At 42.0% G+C, this 27333-nt stretch overlaps 1 protein-coding gene and 1 long non-coding RNA gene across 4 annotated transcripts in view; one reads left to right on the plus strand and one right to left on the minus strand.

The window, feature by feature from the left end:
* The first annotated feature begins 3510 nt into the window (after positions 1-3510).
* LOC143818146 (uncharacterized) lies at positions 3511-10674 on the plus strand. The gene is made up of 3 exons (XR_013224342.1): positions 3511-3610; positions 9004-9119; positions 10399-10674. It is a non-coding gene; the product is annotated as an uncharacterized LOC143818146 (long non-coding RNA).
* A 5721-nt stretch (positions 10675-16395) lies between these two features.
* Positions 16396-27333, minus strand: part of BRPF3 (bromodomain and PHD finger containing 3) — a 92478-nt gene continuing 81540 nt past the window's right edge. For all 3 annotated transcript variants that reach the window (XM_077295403.1, XM_077295402.1, XM_077295401.1), the window contains 3 exons: positions 23375-23469; positions 23139-23296; positions 16396-17240 (listed from right to left, as the gene is read on the minus strand). In XM_077295403.1, the coding sequence (XP_077151518.1) occupies positions 17054-17240; positions 23139-23296; positions 23375-23469 (440 nt within the window). In that variant the 3' untranslated portion in view covers positions 16396-17053. The remainder of the gene's footprint in view (positions 17241-23138; positions 23297-23374; positions 23470-27333) is intronic.

Below are 27333 nucleotides of genomic sequence, written 5' to 3' on the forward strand. Positions count from 1 at the left end.
ATTGCCACATGCACAAAAGTTGCAACACATGCAAAAGTTGCCTCACACAAAACTTGCACATACTCAAAAGGCACCACACATAAAACTCGCCACGCGCAAAACTCGCCATGTGCAAAACTTGCTGCACACAACTTGCTACACTAACCTGTCACATGCAACTCGACACACAAAAAGTTGCTACACGCATGTCGCCACACAAGACTCATCTCACAAAAGTCGCTACATGCATGTCGCCACACGCAACTCAACACACACAACTTGACACACGAAACTCGCCCTAAAACACACACAAGTCTGGTATTATCCTTCAAAAATAAAAATCTGATTAATAAGCAGACAAACTACAAGAGCAACAAATGTACCATATAGGAATCCGGCAGCTGTCAGTCACATGACCAGTCTATTATGTGTATGTGTGAGCTAATATATACTGCCAGGGGGTGGGCTTACTGTTGGCTGGGGATTTATCAGGCTGCCAATTTAGCTTACAAATACTGAGGTAAAAATACTGACCAAATAATGTGTGAAAGAGGTCTAATACAGGAGGAGATGACATACAGATATATACTATATACAGGAGGAGATGACACACAGGTATATACTATTTACAGGGGAGATGACACACAGGTATATACTATATACAGGAGGAGATGACACACAGATATATACTATATACAGGAGAGATGACACACAGGTATATACTATATAGAGGAGGAGATGACATACAGGTACATACTACATACAGGAGGAGATGACATACAGGTATATACTATATACAGGAGGAGATGACACACAGGTATATACTATATACAGGAGCAGATTACCTACAGGTATATAGTATATACAGGAGGAGATGACATACAGGTATATGCTATGTATAGGAGGAGATGACATACAGGTATATACTATATACAGGAGGAGATGACACACAGATATATACTATATATAGGTGAGATGACACACAGGTATATACTATATACAGGAGATTACATACAGGTATATACTATATATAGGAGGAGATGACATACAGGTATATACTATATACAGGGGAGATGACACACAGCAGGTATATACTATATACAGGGGAGATGACATACAGGTATATACTATATACAGGAGATGACATACAGGTGTATCCTATATATAAGGGAGATGACAAACATGTATATACTGCGGTGAAAATGAGAGGTGTGAGGTGAAAATGAAAAGGTGTGAGTGCAAAATGAGAGGAGTGAGGGAAAATAGTGGAGGGATCGGAAAATGACAGATGTGAGGTCGAAATGACAAGTGTTAGGGGGGAATGAGAGGAGTGAGGGGGAAAATAAGAGGAGTAAGGGGGAAAATGAGAGGTGTGAGGGAGAAAATGAGAGATGTGAGGGGGAAAATGAAAGATGTGATGGGGAAAATGAGAGGCGTGATGGAAAAATAAGACAAGTGAGGTGCTATAACTAACCACAGATATTTACTATGCCCAGGCAACGCCGGGCTCCTTCAGCTAGTCCTAAATAAAACAATAAAAAAAAATCAAACCTACACGTATTTGGTATCGCCGCGTTCAGAATCGCCCGATCTATCAATAAAAAAAAGCATTAACCTGATCGCTAAACAGCTTAGCGAGAAAAAAATTCAAAACGCCAGAATTACGTTTTTTTGGTTGCCGCGACATTGCATTAAAATGCAATAACGGGCGATCAAAAGAACGTATCTGCACAAACGTGATATTATTAAAAACGTCAGCTCGGCACGCAAAAAATAAGCCCTCACCCGACCCCAGATCACAAAAAATGGAGACTCTTCGGGTATCGGAAAATGGCACTTTTTTTTTTTTTTTTTTAAGCAAAGTTTTGAATTTTTTTTCACCACTTGGATAAAAAATAACCTAGACATATTAGGTGTCTATGAACTCGTAATGACCTAGAGGATCTCAATGGCAGGTCAGTTTTAGCATTTAGTGAACCTAGCAAAAAGGCCAAACAAAAAACAAGTGTGGGATTGCACTTTTTTTGCAATTTCACTTGGAATTTGTTTCCCGTTTTCTAGTAAAAGACATGGTAAAACCAATGGTGTCGTTCAAAAGTACAACTCGTCCCGCAAAAAATAAGCCCTCACTTGGCCATATTGACGGAAAAATAAAAAAGTTATGGCTCTGGGAAGGAGGGGAGTGAAAAACAAAAACGCAAAAACGAAAAAGGGTCGCCACTTGAAGGGGTTAAGAGTATGTGTCCACGTTCAGGATTACATCCAGATTAGTTGTGGATTGAACGGTACATACAGCCACAGCGTTCAACCCGCAGCGTCCAGATGTTACAGCATAGTGGAGGGGATTTTATGAAATACCGTCTCCACTATGCGTGCGAACACGCATCCTGCGGCCCTGCGTTTACGGACATGCGGCCCATCTTTTTAGAAGGCAGCATGTCTTTACCTTCTGGCAACGCTCCATCCCCGCATGGTAAATCACAGGGTCCTTTGTATGGGGTGTGGAGATTCCGGATGTGTGCAATGAACACCGCGCTTACAGAAGGGGGCGGCGCTTTGGGCAGAGTGCCGTCATTACGGACCGTGGACATGCACCCTTTTAGACGTAGCATTGCCGGCATCAGTATTTGGTGATGTCCCCTTTCCTAGTCCCCCCATCGCTGTTCCAGTACCCCTTCTCCCCTTCCCCCCTCCAATTGAATTTTTAGCGCACATTTTGGCGCTTTTTTTCCTGTGCACGGCGTCCTGCGCAGAGCATTCATGCTCTTCCTGTGTCCACAGCGCTCTGATCAGTATCGCGCTGCTGATCAGAGATTGCGCCACGGGAATTTTTTAGCTAGTTAGCGCAGTGGACATCGCAGTGTAAGCGACATCAGATTTTTTTTTTTAAAAAAAAGTAATAGTAGTTAGCAAAGTGTAGTTTTAGACGTAGCTAGGTAACGTAGCCGGCGTCACAGTGTTAGGCCGGCGTCACACTCAACGTATGAAAATACGGTCCGTTTTTTACGGCCGTAATATGCAGAAATGTTCCCAAAATAGTGATCCATATGTCATTCGTAGGCAGGGTGTGGCAGCGTATTTTGCGCATGTCATCCTCCGTATGTAATCCGTATGGCATCTGTACTGCGATATTTTCTCGCAGGCTTGCAAAACCAACATCTAATGGATTTATGGGCTCAAATGTTTGTTAAAACATATATAGTCTCTCTCTCTCTATATATATATATATATATGTCATTGAGACACACACACATATATATATATATATATATATATATATACTGTATTTATATTTAATTCAGCGCGAGATAGCACAAAAGCCAGTAATTCAATTGCCTGCTTTTACTATATCCTTCACAAACCCGACAGGATATGAGACATGGTTTACATACAGTAAACCATCTCATATCCCTTTTTTTTTGCATATTCCACACTACTAATGTTAGTAGTGTGTATGTGCAAAATTTGGGTGCTCTAGCTTGTAAAATAAAGGGTTAAATCGTGGAAAAATTTGGCGTGGGCTCATGCGCAATTTTCTCTGCAAGGGTTAATGTCACCTTGCTATTGAACTTTTCCCAGGCTCGAGTTCATATGAGGACATCCAGCAGAGGGCGCATCACCGCGACTGAAGGTAACTACAGGACATTCCCCTGCACTCCATTCATTCACAAAATTTTACAGACAGGAGCTGGGCCATAGAGAATCATTGTACCGCAGGGGCGTAGCTAGAGCTTTTGCCGCCCGGGGCTGTTCCCGAGTTTGGCGCCCCCCCCCCCTAGAACGTATGCGATTTTCACACTTAGTCATGTACCGACGAGCTCCTCTCCCTTAAGCTCCCAATGTTCAGTGAAAAACTGAGAGAAGCAGAAGAGAAGCTCGTTGTTACAGGACCATGAGTATGAAAATCGCATATGAGTGACGTGTCCATGTGTCGACGACTGGAACCTGCAGAGGTGAATCCTGACATCGCAGCTTCTGAATTCTCACAACTAATGCATTGCACACTTTTAGGATTCTCCCTTGCCGGTGGACGGTCATGTCAGCACAAGTATGTGATTTGTATACTTCTGACCACATTCCGACTAGACGTGCCTGGCCTCGCTCAGTTCATTTTCATAGAGTGAGGCCACACATGTCTAGTCAGCACGTGACCGCATGTATGTAAATCGCCAGCACCAGAGAATCCTGACAGTGTGCAGGGTGCACTGTGAGAACTCAGAAGTCTGCAGTCACAAAGAATGACTGCAGACTCATTACAAACCTGGACATCCCCTTTAATGCTCCGAACATAAATAAAAACATGAGAGTTAGTATCACAAATAACATTTACATCCAGGTACCTTATAGATGACGTCGCCTCTGGAGCCGTTCTTCTTTTCTTCTTCATCTTGTCCAGATCCCATGATGAGTTTTCTCATCCACAGCCGTCTCTGCAGACTTCCATCTTCTCCATTCTTTTGCAGAAAGTCTCCACATGACGCCCTTAAAGATACAAGTGTCATTATAATGCTCCTGAATAAAAAATTTCCCCGCACTATATTGTCTGCATAAAATATGACCCCCACACTGTCTGCCTTATGGTACTTGCTCTTCACACTGACCTCCCCTTTCTATACCGGCCCCCTCTTCACACTGACCTCTCACACTGTGTCCCCCCTATAGGGCCCAGTATTTATACTGTACTCTCTCATCACACTCCCCCTCCTTTGTATCATATCCCCTCCTGGCTGTGCCCTTACACTGTCCCCCATGCTACGCATGCCCACATCCCAACACCCTCACTCCCCGTACTCTGTCCACATACGTTTTTCACATCGCTACTCATACTGTGTCTGCATACATTCCCCTGTTTGACCCCAAGCTGTCTGCACCCATCCCCCATACTGTTTCCTCATATATGCCCCCCCATCTCCCCCTTTGCTCTTCATTTTGTGTCCTCAGATCTCCCCCACACATTAAATCCCCCCATCCCCATGACAAATCTCCCCCCACACACAATAAATACCCCATCTCCACTCACATTAAATCTCCCCCCACAATAAATCCCCCCATCTCCACTCATATTAAATATCCCCAATCCAATAATATATCCCACTATCCCCACTCACATGAAATCCCCCCCATCCCCACTCACAGTAAATCCCCCCCAGAATATATGCCCCCCATCCCCACTCACATTAAATCCCCCCCACAATATTTTCCCCCATGCCCACTCACAGTAAATCCCCCCCTGCACCTTCGGTGTCTTCAGCTCCACTCACAGTAAATCCCCCCCACAATAAATGCCCCCATCCCCACTCACAGTAAATCCCCCCCACAATATTTTCCCCCATCCCCACTCACAGTAAATCCCCCCCAGAATATATGCCCCCCATCCCCACTCACATTAAATCCCCCCCACAATATTTTCCCCCATGCCCACTCACAGTAAATCCCCCCCACAATAAATGCCCCCATGCCCACTCACAGTAAATCCCCCCCACAATAAATGCCCCCATCCCCACTCACAGTAAATCCCCCCCACAATAAATGCCCCCATCCCCACTCACAGTAAATCCCCCCCACAATAAATGCCCCCATCCCCACTCACAGTAAATCCCCCCCACAATATTTTCCCCCATCCCCACTCACAGTAAATCCCCCCCTGCACCTTCGGTGTCTTCAGCTCCAGCCTCCACTCACAGTAAATCCCCCCCCCCCCCCACAATATATGCTCCCCTTCCCCACACAGTAAATTCCCCCCCTGCACTTTCGGTGTCTTCAGCTCCACTGGAGCACTTACCACCGCTCTGCATCTCCTGCTCTGCCGCGCAGGTGAGTGACGTCAGCAGCGTGATCACATGACCTGATCACGCTGCTGGTGTCGCTCTGACCCGGCAGTCAGAGCTTCAATTGTACTCGCATCTCAGATACGAGTACAATTGAACACTGGGAGCCGGCGCGCCGCAGCTTCTCTGTGCCGGCTGTCAGCTTGACAGTCGGCACAGAGAACAGCTGACTCCCAGCGCGGGGGGTGACAGAATGCAGCCGCCGGGGGAGACACTGCGGACCGCCGCTTTAGGCGGCCCGACTGCGCCCCCCTGCCGGCTGCTCCCCCCCTAGATACGCCACTGACTCACCCCCGCATTGTGCCGCCCCCCCGCATTGTGCCGCCCGGGGCGGCCCGCCCCCCCCGCACCCCCCTTCCTACGCCACTGTTGTACCGTATGCAATCCGTATTTTCTGCACCTCTCATACGTCCGTAAAACTCGCTAGTGTGACGCCGGCCTTAGTGATGACCGATTTGTTTTTTTTTAGAAAAAAATAATAGTAGTACAAACTACTATTATTTTTTTCTCTTAAAAAAAAATAAATCGTAGTTTTAGAGGTAGCGTAGCCGGCGTCACAGCGTTAGTGACGACCAATCATATTTTATAGGCAAAAAATTGTACAGAGTAGTTTTATAGGTAGTGTGTTAGGTATAGCCAGTGTTTGGTGACGTCCGATCTTGTTTTAGGGGAAAAAAAAACAGTAGTTTTATAGGTAGGGATGTAGCATTTTTTTTCTGCATAAAAAAAACCTGCTGTCGCCGAGTATTTTCTAGTGCATTAGGGGAGCGTACGCCACATTATTGGTGCCGTTTGTTTTTCTTTTGCAAAAAAAAATTATTAGTTGTACTGAATAAAATTTTAGCTAGTGCATTAGGGGAGCGTAGGTCACATTTTTGGTGGCGTTTGTTTTTTCTTTTGCAAAAAAAATAATTAGTTGCGTCAAGTAAATTTTTAGGCAGTGCATTAGGGGAGCGTACATCACACTGTTGGTGCCGTTCATTTTTCTTTTTTAAAAAAATAATTAGTTGCATCTGGTAAATTTATAGGTAGGGCATTAGTGTAGTGAACGTCTATTTTTTTTTAAACACAAACTTTTTTTTTTACATCTGATTTTTCTTTTCATTTTTTTCTTTTCTACATTTTATCTACTCTTTTTTCTCTGCTTTTTATAAAATAAAATGTACCCTATTACACAAGACCCACACATTACACGTGTAAGAGCGCCAATTCCACATACATCTTTGAGGTTTGGGAAAAAAAAAAATGGCCCATTCGTCAAGATGCTCTTCACCAGAGGTGGCTTACGCCATCCTTGTGTCCGACACGGATTCAGCCAGTGAGGAAGACCCCACATTCCTCTATTCCTCATCCTCCTCCTCATCTAGTGAGGAAGGACCCCCAACAAGGTGCCCTAGGACCCAGGCAACTCCTGCAGCAATCGATCCCATATGGATTGCACCCCCTGAAAATTATCAGCTTGTCATTCTGGATTTCATCGGCAACTCAGGAATCCAGTTTGACACCACTGCCTTCACTGAAATTGACTTCTTCAAATTCTTTTTCAATGATGAAATAATAAATCCAAGGGTATGTTTCCACGTGGCGTTTTTCAATATTTGCTGCGGATTGGACGCTGCATACAGCCGCAGTGTCCAGATGTTACAGCATAGTGGCAGGGATTTTATGAAATCCTGTCTCCACTATGCGTGCAGGGCTGCATCCAGCGGCCCGGCATATCCGGACATTCAGCACGATTTTACCTGGCCGCAGTATGCCTATTTATGTTGCGGAGATGCTCCATCTCCGCAAGATAAACCGGTCTATGAATACGATGCGGTGATTCCGCATGTATTCACCGCGCATACAACAGGGGGTGGCGCTTTGGGCGGAGCGGGGTATCTGCTGCGTCCAAAGCGCAGAGCTTCCGGACCGTGGAAACATACCCTTATGGTGGCCCAGACAAACCTGCATGCCCAACAATTTTTCACCTAAAATCCCACGTCATCATACGCCAGATGGACCCGTTACTGCAGCAGAGATGATGTCATATTGGTAAATTGTGCTGCATATGGGCATAATAAAAAAAACAGAGCTTCGGCAATACTGGAGATCTGATATTCTCTACAGTACACCGGTATTCCGCATGGCCATGACAAGGAAACGGTTTGAAGTGATCCATACATTTTTGCATTATAGTGATAATGCACAGTGTCCTCCCCGAGACAATCCAAACTTTGATCGTCTATATAAAATTCGGCCAGTGGTCGAACACTTTTTTGCTGAGGCGTACACACCCCAGAGGGACATCCCTATTGATGAATCTCTCATTCGATTCAAAGGGAGGCTAAAATTCCAACAATACCTGCCCAGTAAGAGGTCCAGGTACGGAATAAAACTACAAACTGTGCGAGAGTACCTCAGGGTACACCCACAGATTTAGGGTCTATGAGGGGACGGACACCCAGATTAACCCCCTGAATGCTCCCCTGTCCTGGGGGTACATGGGAAAATTGTGTGGGAATTGCTGCACCCACTACTGGATACGAGTTATCACCTCTACATTGATAACTTTTACACCAGCATTCCGCTCTTCAAGACCCTCTCTGCTAGAGGTTCAGCTGCATGTGGCACCGTGCGAAAAAATCAGCGAGGCATCCCTAAGCCGCTAATTGGGCAAGCTCTGAGAAAAGGTGAAAGTCAAGCCCAATGCAGTGACAACATGCTGCTGGTGGTCAAGTATAAGGACAAAAGGGATGTCCTTATCCTGAACACCATACACTGTGACAACAGCTCCCTTGTCACTGTTCGTGGGACCACAACACAAGTCCCAAAGCCAGATTGTATCTTGGATTACAATAAGATCAGGTCCTCCTACCATACTGTGCCATGCGAAAAGCCAAAGTATGGTACAAAAAATTGGCCGTGCACATTGTACAGATGTCCCCTTTCATTCGGTTGCCCAATTGAGGTTTCAGGTACTTGAATGTATTTCCTCCTCAAGACGCGGTGGTAACAGAATTCAAAAATTAAAAGAAAGGGAGGTGTTTTGGATATATACGCTTCAGACACTCCATCCACAAGGGGATGAATAGGGAATATGATGCCCTACAGAGATAAATTGTTTTAGTACGATTCTAGTTGTTATAATTTATATTATTATAGGATGCATAATAAGTGATTCATATTAACCCTATGTTCTCTGGTTCTTTTTTAGATACCCCTGTGATCTTGACACTTCTTTTCAAGGCTGTTCTTCTACTGGGTGACACCTCTTCCCTCTCTATTTCTATTACTTTGCCCTTGGACCTGGAAGTTAATTGTTATTCAATGGTTATGTTATTATTTTTCATTTAAGATGTTCTTTATCTTTTTCATATTTGTTCTACTTATTGTGAATAGGGTGCTCCGCATAGTATTTATTCTATCTAGTGCTTAGTATATTTTTTGGTATTAAGGAGATGAGTATTTATAGCCCTTTAGTCTCTTTTTCGTGGTAGGATTCTTGCAACACACTGTGCATGCGTCCGCTTTATCTGGCGATAGCAACCGCTATGTGAACACATTTGTTGTCCTGTTATTTTCCATCTCGGCGCTCCAGCGACATACTGCGCACTTTCGTTTTCACTTCGGGTCTTCCCGGATCACTTACGAATCTTACACCGGAAGTGACATCATCTTTTTATGGCATTTATACCCGGTTTCCAGTCACATTGCGCACACTGCCTCCTGGGATTATCAGACACATGCCGGTCGGGTACACCGCTACAGGTATACCATAATGTCAATTTGTGTCAGCAGTTTATCTATTTGGACATGGTACTATTTATTTCTCATATATCTACGGTTGCTTTTGTTTTTAGCACCATGCAATTATTAGCCTGATGGCTACTGATATATCCTAAGCATTAGTTTCTTCATACAGGTACTTATTGTTCGTGTTTTCCCCTAATGACCCCTAGTTTAAATTATCTTCTCTCTCTTTTTGGTCCTTATATGTTAATATGGGGTACTAAGTATATGTAATGACACAGTCGGTATGGGATTTTGTTTTGCTCTCTATTTTCTTTTATTCACTTCCCTGCGGTTTGTGAGATCTTGCTACAGTTATATGAAAAAGTTTGGGCACCCCTATTAATCTTAAGCTTAATGTTTTATAATAATTGTTTTTTTGCAACAGCTATTTCAGTTTCATATATCTAATAACTGTTGGACACAGTAATGTTTCTGCCTTGAAATGAGGTTTATTGTACTAACAGAAAATTTGCAATAGATATATGAAACTGAAATAGCTGTTGCAAAAAAAACTATTTTTATAAAACATTAAGCTTAAGATTAATGGGGGTGCCCAAACTTTTTAATATAACTGTATACTGAGTTTTAGGACTTTTTTGTCCCTTTGTTCTTTCAATAGCTTGTTTCTATGTGTTACTTTGGGTTTCAGGTCCATGTCTCACTTATTTATCACTAATTTTCTGGCTTTACTTTTATCACTGATTTTCATTCAGCCACATGTCCTGGATGGACTTTTTTTCGGTTTTTCACTTCAGTCTCTGATGTTGAGTATTTTCTATTATGCTATTATTCATTTTGTTTTTTTCTAATATTATAGACTTCCTTGAAAAAGGCAGAATTTGCCAAAACGTCGGATTATCTTGATGTCTTTTGTTCATTAATACCGGCTGAGTGTTAAGAATAATAAATACTTCTTCAAAGTGAACCTATTGTGAACTATTTTTGAGTGCCAAAGGTTATTTTTCTTCAATATACTGCTTTTTTTCCTTTGAGCACCTATTTCATTTGTTGAGTGCGCCACTTCTGACTCTTTGGATCACATTGTACAGATGGCACTGTACAATGCTTTTGTGCTGTTCCGATCTGCAGGCAATACGGGGTCCTTCCTTCAGTTTCAGGAGGTAGTCATCAAGGCCCTAATGTTTGGCACTCAGGGAGGTGAGGGTCCCAGTACATCTGAATCTGATAGTGCCTGTATGGTCCCAGGTCAACAGCGAGGAAAGGACGATCACAAAAACGGTGCAGAATATGCTCCAAGAGGGGAATCCAATAATGACACAACTTACCATTGTGAAACCTGCCCTGAGAAACCTAGCTTTTGCATTAAGGATTGTTTCAAAGCATACCACACATCCACAAGTTGATAGTTTATACCCTGTTGACACAACACACTTTTATAATCTGATGTATCCTGCACATCTTACACATAATACCACATTATAAATTCATACACCAGTAAAACCAAAAGCATAAGGCTACTTTCACACTAGCGTCGTGCACTGCACGTCGCTATGCGTCGTTTTGCAGAAAAAACGCATCCTGCAAAAGTGCTTGCAGGATGCGTTTTTTCTCCATTGACTTGCATTAGCGACACAGTGCGACGCATTGCCACACGTCGCAACCGTCGTGCGACGGTTGCGTCGTGTTGCGTCAGACCGTCGCCACCAAAAAACGTTGCTTGTAACATTTTTTGGTGCGTCGTTCCCGTCTTTTCCGACCGCGCATGTGCGGCCGGAACTCCGCCCCCGCCTCCCCGCACCTTACAATGGGGCAGCGGATGCGTTGAAAAACAGCATCCGTTGCCCCGTTGTGCGGCGCATTCACTGCTAGCGTCAGTACGTCGCAACGACGCAATTCGTCGTGTGTCATCCGACGCTAGTGTGAAAGTAGCCTGAGAATCATTACTATAAAAATTCCTTCAGGGGTGTAGTTTCCGAAATGGGGTCACTTTTGGGCAATTGCCACTGTTTAGGCACATCAGGTGCTCTTCAAACGCAACATGACGTCCGCAGACCATTCCATCAAAGTCTGCAATCGAAAATGTTACTCATTCCATTCCAAGCCCTGCCGTGCACCCAAGCAGTGGTTTTCCCCCACATATGGGGTATCGGTGTTCTCAGGAAAAATTGCACAACTTTAGCAGACCACTTTCTCTTGTTACCCTTGTGAAAAAAAAATCATTGCTAAAAGATCATTTTTGTTAAAAAAAAAAAGTGATTTTTTTATTCTCACGGATCTACATTCTAAACTTCTGTGAAGCACTTGGGGGTTCGAATTGCTCAGCACAGAGCTAGATAGGTTTCTTGAAGGGTTTAGCTACCAAAATGGGGTCACTTGTGGGGAATTTCCACTGTTTGGGCACATAAGGGGCTGTTCAAATGCAACATGACGCCCGCAGACCATTCCATCAAAGTCTGCAATCGAAAACATCACTCATTCCATTCCGAGTGGTTTTCCCCCAAATGTGGGGTAACTGTGTACTCAGGAGAAATTGCATAACAACTTTAGCAGACCATTTTCTCCTGATACCCTTGTGAAAATAAAAAAAATCGTTGCTGAAAAATCATTTTTGTGGAAAAAATGTGATTTTTTTTTATTTTCACGGCTCTATGTTCTAAACTTCTGTGAAGCACCTGGGGGTTGAAAGTGCTCACCACACAGCTAGATAAGTTCCTTGAAGGGTCTAGTTTCCAAAATGGGGTCACTTGTGGAAGTTTTCCAATGTTTAGGCACATCGGGGCTCTTCAAACGCGACATGGCGTCCGCTCTTAATTCCAGCCAATTTTGCGCTCAAAAAGGCAAAAGGTTCTCCTTCCCTTCTGAGCCCTGCCATGTGCCCAAAAAGGTGGTGTTCCCCCACATATGACATATTGGCGTACTCAGGAGAAATTGCACAACAACTTTAGTGGTCCATTTTCTCCTTTTACACTTGTGAAAGTAAAAAAAATCGCTGAAATATCATTTTTGCGGAAAAAATGTGATCTTTTACTTTCACATAGTATACATAGTATACATACATAGTATACATAGTTATTAAGGTTGAAGGAAGACTTTAAGTCCATCTAGTTCAACCCATAGCCTAACATGCCCTAACATGTTGATCCAGGGGAAGGCAAAAAAACCCCATGTGGTAAGAGTAAGCTCCACCATGGGGAAAAAATTTCCTTCCCGACCCCACATACGGCAATCAGACTAGTTCCCTGGATCAATGCCTTATCAAGGAATCTAATATATATACCCTGTAACATTATACTTTTCCAGAAAGGTATCCAGTCCCCTCTTAAATTTAAGTAATGAATCACTCATTACAACATCATACGGCAGAGAGTTCCATAGTCTCACTGATCTTACAGTAAAGAATCCTCGTCTGTTATTATGTTCACGGCTCTACGTTCTAAACTGTGAAGCACCTGGGGGTTCAAAGTGCTCACCACACAGCCATACAAGTTTCTTACTTTCCAAAATGCGGTCACTTGTGGGGGGGTTCCACTGTTTAGGCACATCAGGGGCTCGCCAAACGCGACATGGTGTCCAATCTCAATTTCAGCCAGTTTTGGTTTGAAAAAGTCAAACGGCGCTCCGTCCCTTCTGAGCCCTGCCATGCGCCCAAACAGTGGTTACCCCCCACACATATGGGGTATCAGCATACTCAGGACCCATTGGACAACAACTTTTGGGGTCTAATTTCTCCTGTTACCCCTTGGGAAAATGAAAAAAATTGTTGCTGAAAGACCATTTTTGTGACTAAAATGTTAAATGTTCATTTTTTCCTTCCACGTTACTTCTGCTCCCGTGAAACACCTGAAGGGTTAATAAACTTCTTGAATGTGGTTCAGCTTGAGGGGTGCAGTTTTTAAAATGGTGTCACTTTTGGGTATTTTCTGCCATATAGACCCCTCAAAGGGACTCCAAATGTGAGGTGGTCCCTAAAAAATTTTGGAAACTAAGAATGCTTTAAAAATAGAAGTGTTAATATTTTGTATGCAATAAATGAGGAAAACGGTGGTTCAGAGTCCGTGCTGTCCAAGGCTCAAAAGGTACGATCACAAACTATTAGCTACTACAATCAAATATTTCACAATGTGACTCATCAGACTGAAGACTTGCTTCTATTTTTCTGCACCCCAATCACTATGTTTTAATGCATAGTGACGATTCTCTTGGCCTTGTTTACATGCTGAAGGTATGGGTTTTTTTGGTTGCAATTCTTACATGAAGACCACTTCTAGCCAGATTTCTCAAAAACAGTAGATGGGTGTGTTTGGGTCTCAATGGTTGCTGTCAGTTCTGAGCTCTTGGCAATGTTGGACATCTTTTGCTTTCAAAGGGAAATACCTTTTTTCCGGACTATAAGACGCACTTTTTCCCTCCAAAATTTGGGGGGAAATAGGGGGAGGGGGGGCGTCTTAGAGTCAGAATATACCATACTTACAATTCACGAGGTGGCAACAGGAGTCGGGCGATTCTTCCTGTGGTCCGACGTTGCAGGGCGATGATTTCACTTCCATCCCGATGCTGCAGGTTTGGTGGTGCGGGGGGCTCCGGTGACATTTTGTGAAAGTGCAGGACCTACACAATTCCATTGCCTCGATGCTGTGGCCTTCAGGGAAATGGCCGCCAGAGGCGGCACATGTGCAGATTGTGATTTCGGCAACGAGTTGACCAGCAATTTCTCATTTTCCCAATAACATTCACAAAACAATTTTTTTTTTTTTTTTTTAAGGGACCACCTCACATTTGAAGTGAGTTTGGAGGTTCAATATGACAGAAAATACCCAAACGTGACAACATTCTAAAACTGCACCCTTCAAGTTGCGCAAAACAACATTCAAGAAGTTTATTAACCCTTCAGGAGCTTCACAAAAACTAAAGCAATGTGGAAGGAAAAAAAATTAACAATTTGGCTATTTTCACACAAGAGTTACTTTGGAACCAAACTTTTTTTTATTTTCACAAGGATATCAGGAGAAAATGGACCACAAAATTTGTTGTGCAGTTTCTTTTGAGTACGCCAATACCCCATATGTGGTGGAAAGCCACTGTTTGGGCGCATGGCAGGGCTCAGAAGGGAGGAAGCACCGCTTGACTTTTTGAATGCAAAATTGGCTGGAATCAATGGTGGGCTCAAATGTCAGGTTTGAGACCTCCTGATGTACCTAAACAGTGGAGCACCCCTAATTCTAACTCCAACCCTAACAACACCCCTCTCCCCAACCCCACAGCCCTAGCCTCAACCCTAATGGAAAAAAATATATTTTTTTATTTTACTTAACAAAGGGGGGTTTGATTTATTGTTTGTTTTATTTTGATCGATGTAATAGACCCTATCACAGTGATCAAAATGAACCAATAGGAAAAATCTCCTATTGCTGCCGGGTGCTGACCGGCAGATCTCGGCGGTTGAACTGCGCATGCGCTCACCATTTTCATCCTGGAAGACGACACTGAGGGACAAAGCCGGAGGGATCAGGGACACCGGAGGTACTGGGGAGGGGCCTCGGGAGACCCCATTTCTCTCTCCTCTGGTATGCTAGATCATATCAGAGGAGAGAGAAGTAAATGGGAAATCTGACTTTTTTTTTTTTCAGGGAATAAGGGCGATCACAACACTGGGGACGGTAAAAACCGACTCGAATCATGGGTAGCTGAGACGCTGTAGATTTTCCGATGCTGGGGGGGCATTATACACTTAATTCTCAGCGCCATTAGAAAGCGGCGCTTAGGAATTAGTACCCTTAACTGCCGCCGTTAAATGGTGTATCGGCGGTCGTTAAGGAGTTAAACCAACTGTGTTTGGGGTGAAATGTATTTATATTCTACCATATTAATGCTATTTAAAAAAAAAAAATCAGTTTCTTGCTAGGTAGTCTGCTTTGAAGAAGGCGTTTAACCCCTTTTCAACATAAGACAGCATTACACCTTCTGTAGGGTTGCAACATATAGAGTGGGCTCAGGGGATGAGCCTGCACTACACCAGGCAGATGCCAGCTATAACATAGCTGGCATCTGCCTGTAATATAGTGCCTGAACTGTACACAGATCTCCATTTTAACTACTTAAATGCGCTGTCAAATCTCAGATACAGGTAAATGGCATGATCTCTGGCTTCCACCAGCTACTTGCAACGCAATTGAGAGGACATGAAGGGTTGTTATGGCAGCCATGGGCCTGCTGAAAGCCACTGTTGCCACTACTTTGGTACTCAAAACTACAACACCCCAAAAACAAGCCCTCATATGTTTGGCAAAATATTTAAAGGGAATCTCAGCAGGTTTTTGCTGCCTCATCTAAGAGCATCCCCGTGTAGACAAAGAGAATCAGAATCCAGAGTTATTAGATTTAGCAATGAAGCAGAGCTGAGGAAGCTAACCCCGCCCACACCAGGCTCTGTACATACAGTGTCCATAGACAGTGAGGTGCCTATCACAGGAGGGTTTGTTAGACCAGGGCTCAAGTGACCAGCTAGCCACAGCAATGATAATCTACTGGTACTAAAATAATCATTGTAAGCAAACAAAACCTGGAACTTGGGCATAGTTTTAAACCATATAGCATGCTGTCTTCAGATTACATAGCAAAAACCTGCTGACACATTCCCTTTAAGTTATGGCTCTTGGAAGGAGGGGAGGGAGGACGAAAACACAAAACCAGAAAATCTCCTGGAGTTAAGAAGACAATGACTTTTTACTGCTTTGCAGGACAATAAATCTTCAGGTGAGACAAATGTTCACTTTATTTATTTCACTGTGGGTTAGGTGGAAACTTTATTGTGTCAATTTTGAAATAAAAAAGCAAATAAAAACAATTTCTCCAATTCACATATATCAATCCATTTTAATAAAGCAAGTTATATTTTTTCCACCTTTATTTTGGATGAACTATTCCATATTTATTGAAGTCAGCAGTTCATTTATAATATAGCTCTGAAAAATAAACAATTCCAACTCTAAAATCATACTTGTATTAAAATATGAAGTGGGTATTATATTATTTTACAAGCTTGTAAGCCATAGTATACTTTGGTAAAATTGTAACATTTGACAATACACCACACTAAAAACAAAATCTGATTGAAGCAAACCTCTACTACATTACTCTGTCTATAGACATGGGATAGCGTTTAGTATAACATGCTCTAGTTCAGTAATTTGGCACAAAGAACCCATAATGACCACTGGATGAAGGTTTTTAGTAAACAGCAAAATGGATGAAATTCACATAGAAAGATTGTTTTTCCATACTCATCATAAAAGACTCTAGGACTTGCATATAAAAACTGGTGCAAATAAGAAGTGTAGCAGATGCCTAACACAACCAATCAGATCAATTCTTTAATTTATTTACTGGGAAAAAAAACTGAAGCTGAATTCTGACTGGTTACCATGAAAACCACTTTCTATATACTGTTTTTTTATACATTAAAATTCCCATTTCTAGAAAGTATACAACACTTTCTTACAGAATCAGTAGGATTAGTATAGGTAGTTTGAGGCTATGAATGGGTGGTAACCTCGGACACGGCTCAGGTGGGATATGGCACGATCATAAGCCACCTGCACAGATTTGCGGATGCTTGTTTTTCGACCTTCCAACATTTTCAGCTTGTCTACTGTATCATCAGCTCCCAAAGGTAATACCTTATTACTTGGAAGCCATTGCCTATAAGAAAAGAAGATGCAGTTTATAATGCAACATAATAAAGTGGAGATTAAACTAAAGAAAACAAACAAGATTTTGCAAAAATATACAAAGTCCCAAGTATTATACATTTTACAAATAGTCAAAGTCTGGTGAGATTGTTCGCTAACAAACACTATACCAAGCAACAAAAAGCCTAAAATGCTAAAAAGGAAACCTGTCACCTGGTAACAGGTTCGCTTTAACCCCTTAAAGACTTGCCTATTTTAGCCCTCCAGGACACAGAAATGTCTTCTTTGTTTTCTCATTGTCACATTCCAGAAGCCATAGTGTTTTTATTTCATCGTCATTATATCAGTAGGTCCCTGACCTGAAAGGTGCGGTACAGTGTCAGAATGCTAAACTAAGAGCCTCATGTCCAGATGTGTACATTTCTGCTTATCCGCAGTACATTAATGAAATACTTTTGGATGTGCGGTCCATGTCTTTCTTCAGCTAGTATAAAACCGATTCATTTTTGTTTTTTGTTTTTCCTCGCAGTAAAGAGTAAATAAAATTAGGGTAATATATTATTTAAGAGTTCCTAAATTTTCTGACAGCCTTACATTTTGCAATTTTTTGTCAATGAAATTGTATACTTTTTGAGAGACAAGATATTCGTTTTCAGTGGTGCAGTTTTCTGATAAAAATGATCAAAAAGTCGTATATATTACAATGTTTTGGAGGTGGAATGTACAAAATTAATTATGGAATTTTTGAAGTTTTTCACTATCCAGCTTACTTGACATATTGACTTTATTCTGCAGTTCAATACAATAATGACAGTATCCAATTTATATAGTTTGTTATATCATTATTCACAATTTATTTTTTCTTCTCAGCCCGCATTCACACGGCCATTTTGTATCCGATTTTTTCACAGATGAAACACGTACTCAATATTACATATGGTGCTATTTAGACGTCCGTTATTTTCAGTCTTATGGATGAAAAGTACCAATATAAGTCTATGGGTCCATGAAAAATACATTCCGTCATGGCTGAAAGTGTTGGCACCCTTGAAATTGTTCCAAAAAATGAAGTATTTCTCCCAGAAAATACTGCAATTAGAAATGTTCTGTTTATAGACATGTTTATTTCCTTTGAGAAGAAGAAAAAAAAAAAAAAAAAGAGAAAAAAGGCGAATTGGACATTTCACACCAAACCCCCAAAATGGGTAGGACAAAATTGCTGGCAGCCTCAACTTAATGATTTTTTTTTTTTTATAAAGACCTGTGACAGGTTGGAACATGGTTATATGATGACGGAATAAACCAAACTTTTGAAATGCATCACCCTGGACTGGACGTTGTTTGCTTTTCTTTATGCTATCCATAGGATAGGTCATCAAAGTCTGAACGGCTGGGGTCCGACACCCCACCAACTATTATTAGTGTCAGGAGCCAGCGACAGAAACTACTCACTTGCCAAGCTGCTCTGTCTACTTGTAGCCGGGGTTTTGTACTGCATATCTGCCTCGTGTTCAAATCAATAGGAGGCGGATGTGTAGTACTCTGCGGCGTCCACTACAAGTAAACGGAGCAACTTGGCAAGAGAGTGCTTCCTGCCGATGGCCGCCGACACCATTGAGAGCCGATCAGCAGGGGTGCTGGGTGTCAGACCCCAGCTGATGAGACATCGATGACCTATTCTAAGAATAGGTCATCAATGTAAAAGTAGTACACAACCACTTTAATATTTGCTTGCGCAACCCTTTGGACTAACTGAAATTAATAGCTTCCTATAACCATCAGCAAGCTTCTTACAACTCTCAACTAGAATTTTGGACCACTTTTCTTCTGCAACCTGCTCCAGGTCTCATATCTGAAGGAGGTCTTCTCCCAACAGCAATTTTAAGACCTTTCCATAGATGTTCAATGGGATTTAGATCTGGACTCATTGGCAGCCACTTCAGAACTCTCCAGCGCTGTTTCCATCCATTTCTGGGTGCTTCTTGAAGTATGTTTGGTGTCATTGTCCTGCTAGAAGACGCATGACCTAGGATGCAAACCCAGCTTTCTGACATTGCGACTCAAAATCCGTTGGTAATCTTCAAATTTCATGATGCCTTGCACACAGTCATGGCACTCAGTGTCAGAGGCAGGAAAAGAACCACAAAACATCTTGGAACCTCTGCCATATTTGACTGTAGGATCGTTTTTTTTTTCATTGAAGGCCTCACTCAGTTTTCGGTAAACAGTATACGGAATAATTTTATTAACCAAAAACCTCTATCTTGGTCTCATCTGTCTACAAGACACTTTCCCGCAAGGATTTTGACTTGCACACTTACATTTTGGCAAATGGCAGTGTAGCTTTTTTAAGTCTCTGTGTCAGCTGTTGGGTCCTCCTGGGTCTCCTGCCATAGCGTTTCATTTCATTAAAATGTTAACGGATAGTTCTCGTTGACACTGATGCATCAATGATTAACTTGATTGGGGCTGCTTATCCACCATCTGTACTATCCTACATTTCAACCTTTCATCAATAATTCTCCACCGTCTACGTCCAGGTAGATTACCTACAGTGCCATGGGTCGTAAACTTTTTGATTGTGATGCGCCATGTGGACAAGGTAACCTCAAGATCTCTGGAGATTGTTGATATTTTTCAACAATTTTGGTTCTCAAGTTCTCAGACAGTTCTCTTCTCCATGATTAGTGTGGCATACACAGAGAATGCAAAGATTGAGTCAACTTCTTATCTTTTTACCTGGTTTCAGGTGTGAGTTTCATATTGTCCACACCTTTTACTTGCCACAGGTGAGTTTGAACGAGCATTATATGCTTGAAACAAAGTTGATTACCCATAAATTTGGGAAGGTGCCAACAATTTTGTACAGCCATTTTTGGGGTTATGTGTGAAATTATGCTCAATTTGCCTTTTTTATGTTGTTCCAAAACACACAAAGGAAATAAACATGTGTATAACAAAACGTGTATTTGCAGTAATTTTTTTTGAGAAATACTTCATTTTCTGTAACAATTTCAAGGGTGTCAACACGGATTATCATTCATGCGCAGTCTGTATTTAACATTGCAAACAATATGAGAAGCTTTGTAATTTATCCATCTTGGACTCAAACCAAACACTGATACTACGCGTACCATTTTTTCACGTACATGTTTAAACACCAAAGTGTGAATGAGGTCTTAAAAGTATTTTTTGTGTGGGGGAGGGGAGCAAGCAGCATTTTGGTGGGATGACGGACCCAGAAGATCTGGACGGTGAGAAAGAGTCCAAGGTACATCTGCCAAAAGGTTCATTAAGTCCATGTACCAAGCACTCCGAGGCCAATCTGGTGCAATGAGGATAACTGGAATTCTCTCTGTCTTGACTTTCTTGAGGAGTCTGGGCAGAAAAGGAAGAGGTGGGAATAGGTAAGGCAGGAAGAACTGAAATCAGGGAATTGTCAATGTGTCGGTCATGACTGCATGAGCATCCAGAGATCTTTTGACGAATCTTGGTCCCTTCTGGTCTAGTCTGGATGCTAACAGATCGACATCTGGAGTGCCCCACGACGACAAATCTGCTTGAACACCTCTGGATGAAAAGTCCATTCTCCCGTTGCTACCTGCAGGCAACTCAAGAAGTCCGCTGCCCACTTGTCCACTCCAGGCATATGAAACGCCAAGATCTGAGGAACATTGTCCTCTGCCCATCTCAGTATGTCTGCCAAGTCTTCCATGGCGGATAGAGTCTGCGTCCCTCCTTGGCTGTTTATATAGGCTACTGCCGTGGCACTGTGACTGGATCCTGATGGGCAATCCTAGAACTATGTGCTGCCGATGTAGAAGAGCCAAAAGGACGGCACTGAGCTTCAACACATTGATCGGAAGGAGTCTCTCCTGACTGTTCCAGGATTCCTGATCCGACAAGTGGCAGAAGATGCCCCCATCCGATAAGGCTGGCATCTGTGGTCAGAATTAGTGATGAGCGAGTGTACTCGTTGCTCGGGTGATCTCCTAGTATTTGTTAGTGTTCGGAGATTACGTTTTCATCGCCTCAGCTGGATGATTTACAGCTATTAGCCAGCCTGAGTACATGTGGGGGTTGCCTGGTTGCTAGGGAATCCTCACATGTAATCAAGCTGTCTAGTAGCTATAAATCATTCAGCTGCGGTGATGAAAACTTAATCTCCGAACACTAACAAATACTCGGAGGTCACCCGAGCGTGCTCGGGAAAATGAGCAATGAGTACACTCACTCATCACTAGAGAGAACGTGCCACTGGATGGGGCACAAGGAGCTGGTTAATAAGTACAACGTCAACCACCACCAGAGAAACTGGAGACAGCAAAGTGAAAGGAAGACTAGACTAACTAAAGACTGTATTGACCTGTCCCAACAGGCCAAAAGTGTGTTGTGTAGAGGCTTTGAATTAAATTGTGCAAACGGGACTGCCTCGAATGTTGCTTTTCATCTTTCCTAGGACTCCCATGCAAAACAGGAGAGATTGTCTCTCTGGAAGGAAGAATGATGCTTGAGTTGTATAGAGTATCATCCCTAGCTACCGAAGCCTCCGAGTTGGAACTAATATAGACTTTGCCCTGTTGACAATCCATCCGAATTGCTCAAGAGAATCTAGAACAATTTGCACACTCTCTAAATTCTGAGAAAATGAGTATGTCTTGACAAGAATTTCATCCAGACAGGGGATTACAACCATCCCCCTAGTCCGAAGGTACTGGGGACAGAACCATGGGCGCGGTTGCCAGCTCAAAGAGAAGGGCCCTGAATTGAAAGTGATCTTGCTTTGCTGTCAACCAGGGGAACTGAAGTTGAACCAGAAAGATAGACATTCAGGACTCCTATCTTCATGTTCCCATTGAGGACAGAAACTCCCCAGCCTCCATGGGTGCTATAACGGATCGAAGTGACTCCATCCTTAAGTGACACAGATGTACCCAATTTGTTCAGCTATTTAAGATCCAGAATGGGTCGTACCGAACCATCCTTTTGGGAATGACAAATAAGTTTGAGTAGAAACCTCTGAAGTGTTCTGAAGGAGAAACCTTCATGATTACTCCTGCTTGAAGCAGGGAAGCTATTGCTTGATTGAAACTGGCTCTTATACTGGGGGGACAAGATCTGAAAAAACGATCTCGTGGAAGAGTGATAAACTATTTTGTTGCCAGAAGAGACAACCTCTCTAACCCATAAATCACTGACAGGCAAACCTGTAAGAGACTACTTTGAAGCCAAATTTGCTCTCCATACTTTGAGCCATAAAATACAATGAATGGCCACTCAATTGCTTGCCGACTGGGCAGCGCACTCAACCGCATCTAATAATGTCGAACATAAGTATCTGCCTGCCTGTGAAATCTGATCCACAACATCAGCCTCCTGGGAACCAGACAAAATATTGTGCAGTAAATGCTGTGAAAGAAGAGAGTGTCCAGATTCACCGAATCCGTAAAAAAGAGTTTTCTTTATTCACAAACTTTAAACAAAAAGGATACAGACTTCAGCACGAGCCATATGGGTAAGAATCTCAACGCATTTCTGGAGACTTGGAGACTAAGCTCCTTTAAGTTGATTTTCTGGTATTTTTAGAGTCTGTCTCTCACAATTGAAGTGTACCTAAGATAAGAATTACAGACCTCTACATTCTTTGTAGGTGGGAAAACTTGCAAAATCGAAAGTATTAAACACAGACCATAGTTACCCCACTGTATATTTGGAAGTAGTTATATGTGCTTGTCTAGAATTCTGACATGGGTAACAGATAAGACCAAAAATTAAGAATACAAATATCTAGGTAATTCCAAAGAGTTAACATACTTTTTTTCCTGCAATTATTATATTCTTATACATAATATTATTGAGTGCATTAGTAGAGCAAATTGCCATTATCAGAACAAAGTAGCTTTCTCACCAGGTTCTTTTATTGTCAAAAAATAAAACCAAAAAGAGTTTCTGTCCAGCATTTTCCAGCTGGCGCTGCTCCCCCAACTTAAGAACATCTAATGGTGGCACAGGAATGGGTATTCCGTTGTGAAGTAAGCCCTCTCTAGGCATGTTCGGATCAATAATCTGAAGTAAAAAAACAATAATAGTTAACAGCATGCTTAGCATTCAGGACTGACAATCATCACCAGATGTGTTTCTTACCAAGGCAGGATAAGAGGGATATCCGCGGCATTTAGCCCAAACTAACTGAAGAGGCTTAAGCTCTGCACAACTATCCAATGTCATTCGATGACTTTCTGTTAAGAAAGGTGTACAGATTTCGAAAAGTTCAAAAACATTTTGAAAGTAATACAGATAAATATAACTAAGTTCATTCTTAATCTGGTTGTCCACAACTTTGACAACCACCCCCAATTGCTATATTCCACTGTGTAACATAACACAAGCATATACGCACCTCAGGTCTTGTTCCATCAACGTCAGTGTCTGATCTCTCAGAGCTTGCGTGACTTTTTATGCCATGAGAGCCCTGCATCCAGTCAGTGACCACTTCACTTTCTTTAGACAAAACTATAATTTGGAAGTGAACTGCTGTCTGACTTCCTCCGGATGTCCGTTTAGTTTGATGGAAGTGAGAGTGAAGCAGCCGCTGATTGCCTGTATCACGTGAGGCATGCAGCAAATATCACACGAGCAACAGGAGACCAGATACAGATATGGCTGGAACAGCGTCGGTGGAGAGTTTAGGTCGTTATTTTTTTAATGGGGGAATATAGCGAGTAGTGGACAACCCCTTTAAGAGTTTGCTCTCAACATGATAAATGGTTATAATTGCAAAGCGCTTTTAAAAACAAGTAACTTTGGAATATATTAACCACTTCCTGCCACAACCAACTTTTGCATTTATGTTTTTTCCTCCCCTTTGTCCAACACCCATAACTTTATATTTTTCCATCAACATACTGTGGCCATCTGAAGGCTTGTTTTTTTTGGTGAAGTCGTAGTTTTGTTTGACACCATTTATTTTATAATATAATGTACTAGAAAACGGAATAATAAAAAAAAATTGAAAAAAAAAATTAAAGTACATTGTAATTGAAAAAAACAAACAAACTTCAATTTCTCCATTTCTGGAAGTTTCATTTTTACAATGTTCATTGTGTGATAAAAATGACAAGGCATCATGATTATTCAGGCAAATATGATTACGGTGATACAAAATTTGTATGGTTTTCTACTTTGGTAGTGAAATAAAATGTGAAAAAAAAAATACTGTTTTAGGTTGCCATTTTCTGGGACAAATAAATGTTGTTTTTATTGATACTAATTTGGGGTATACACAATGTTTTGATCACATTTTGCTGTTTTATTTTCCTAGAGGTACACTGACCAAAAAGAAACAAAATGACACTTTCAGAGTTTCAATTTTTTTTTTTTTGCTCTATGATGTTGGGCTATAAATTTTAGATTTTTGTAGATCTGACTTTCACAAATCTGATCGCTTGTCCTACAGTACTGTGTAAAAGCTTTAGGAAGTTGTGGAAAAACTGCTGCAAAGAAAGAATGCTTTCAAGGCTGAACATCTTCCGAGTTTAAAGGGAAATGGTTCTCAAGGTTTCCCAAATCTTGGTGTCCTAATAGCTGAGAAATACATGCCTATACTTACAGTGGGAGGAAATAATTATTTGATCCCTAGCTGATTTTGTAAGTTTGCCCACTGACAGACATGAACAGTCTATAATTTTAACCCCTTCACCCCCAAGGGTGGTTTGCACGTTAATGACCGGGCCAATTTTTACAATTCTGACCACTGTCCCTTTATGAGGTTATAACTCTGGAACGCTTCAACGGATCCCGGTGATTCTGACACTGTTTTCTCGTGACATATTGTACTTCATGATAGTGGTAAAATTTCTTTGATATTACCTGCGTTTATTTGCAGAAAAAATGGAAATTTGGCGAAAATTTTGAAAATTTTGCAATTTTCCAACTTTGAATTTTTATGCCCTTAAATCACAGAGATATGTCATGCAAAATACTTAATAAGTAACATTTCCCACATGTCTACTTTACATCAGCACAATTTTGGAACCAAAATTTTTTTTTGTTAGGGAGTTATAAGGGTTAAAAGTTAACCAGCAATTTCTCATTTTTACAACACCATTTTTTTTTAGGGACCACATCTCATTTGAAGTCATTTTGAGGGGTCTATATGATAGAAAATACCCATGTGTGACACCATTCTAAAAACTGCACCCCTCAAGGTGCTCAAAACCATATTCAAGAAGTTTATTAACCCTTCTGGTGCTTCACAGGAATTTTTGGAATGTTTAAATAAAAATGAACATTTAACTTTTTTTCACAAAAAATTTACTTCAGCTCCAATTTGTTTTATTTTACTAAGGGTAACAGGAGAAAATGGACCCCAAAAGTTGTTGTACAATTTGTCCTGAGTACGCCGATACCCCATATGTGGGGGTAAACCACTGTTTGGGCGCATGACAGAGCTCGGAAGCGAAGGAGCGCCATTTGACTTTTCAATGCAAAATTGACTGGAATTGACCATGTTGCGTTTGGGGAGCCCCTGATGTGCCTAAACATTGAAACCCCCCACAAGTGATACCATTTTGGAAAGTAGACCCCCTAAGGAACTTATCTAGAGGTGTGGTGAGCACTTTGACCCACCAAGTACTTCACAGAAGTTTATAATGCAGAACCGTAAAAATAAAAAATCATATTTTTCACAAAAATTATTTTTCGCCCCCAATTTTTTATTTTCCCAAGGGTAAGAGAAGAAATTGGACCCCAAAAGTTGTTGTACAATTTGTCCTGAGTACGCTGATACCCCATATGTGGCGATAAACCACTGTTTGGGCGCATGGGAGAGCTCGGAAGGGAAGTAGCACTGTTTGACTTTTCAATGCAAAATTGACAGGAATTGAGATGGGACGCCATGTTGCGTTTGGAGAGCCACTGATGTGCCTAAACATTGAAACCCCCCACAAGTGACACCATTTTGGAAAGTAGACCCCCTAAGGAACTTATCTAGATGTGTTTTGAGCGCTTTGACCCACCAAGGGCTTCACAGAAGTTTATAATGCAGAGCCGTAAAAATAAAACAAAAATTTTTTCCCACAAAAATTATTTTTCAGCCCCCAGTTTTGTATTTTCCCGAGGGTAACAGGAGAAATTGGACCCCAAAAGTTGTTGTCCAATTTGTCCTGAGTGCGCTGATACCCCATATGTGGGGGGAAACCACCGTTTGGACGCATGGAAGGGCTCGGAAGTGAAGGAGCGCCATTTGGAATGCAGACTTAGATGGAATGGTCTGCAGGCGTCACATTGCGTTTGCAGAGCCCCTAATGTACCTAAACAGTAGAAGCCCCGCACAAGTGACCCCATTTTGGAAACTAGACCCCCCAAGGAACTTATCTAGATGTGTTGTAAGAACTTTGAACCCCCAAGTGTTTCACTACAGTTTATAACGCAGAGCCGTGAAAATAAAAAATCTTTTTTTTTCCCACAAAAATTATTTTTTAGCCCCCAGTTTTGTATTTTCCTAGGGGTAACAGGAGAAATTGGACCCCAAAGGTTGTTGTTCTATTTGTCCTGAGTACGCTGATACCCCATATGTTGGGGTAAACCCCTGTTTGGGCACACGGGAGAGCTCGGAAGGGAAGGAGCACTGTTTTACTTTTTCAACGCAGAATTGGCTGGAATTGAGATCGGACGCCATGTCGCGTTTGGAGAGCCCCTGATGTGCCGAAACAGTGGAAACCCCCCAATTATAACTGAAACCCTAATCCAAACACACCCCTAACCCTAATCCCAACAGTAACCCTAACCACACCTCTAACCCTGACACACCCCTAACCCTAATCCCAACCCTATTCCCAACCGTAAATGTAATCTAAACCCTAACCGTAACTTTAGCCCCAACCCTAACCCTAACTTTAGACCCAACCCTAACTGTAGCCTTAACCCTAGCCCCAACCCTAGCCCTAACCCTAGCCCTAATGGGAAAATGGAAATAAATACATTTTTTTTATTTTTCCCTAACTAAGGGGGTGATGAAGGGGGGTTTGATTTACTTTTATAGCGAGTTTTTTAGCGGATTTTTATGATTGGCAGCCGTCACACACTGAAAGACGCTTTTTATT

The sequence above is a fragment of the Ranitomeya variabilis genome, chromosome 3 (genome assembly GCF_051348905.1).
Source record: "Ranitomeya variabilis isolate aRanVar5 chromosome 3, aRanVar5.hap1, whole genome shotgun sequence".
NCBI classification, from domain to species: Eukaryota; Metazoa; Chordata; class Amphibia; order Anura; family Dendrobatidae; genus Ranitomeya; species Ranitomeya variabilis.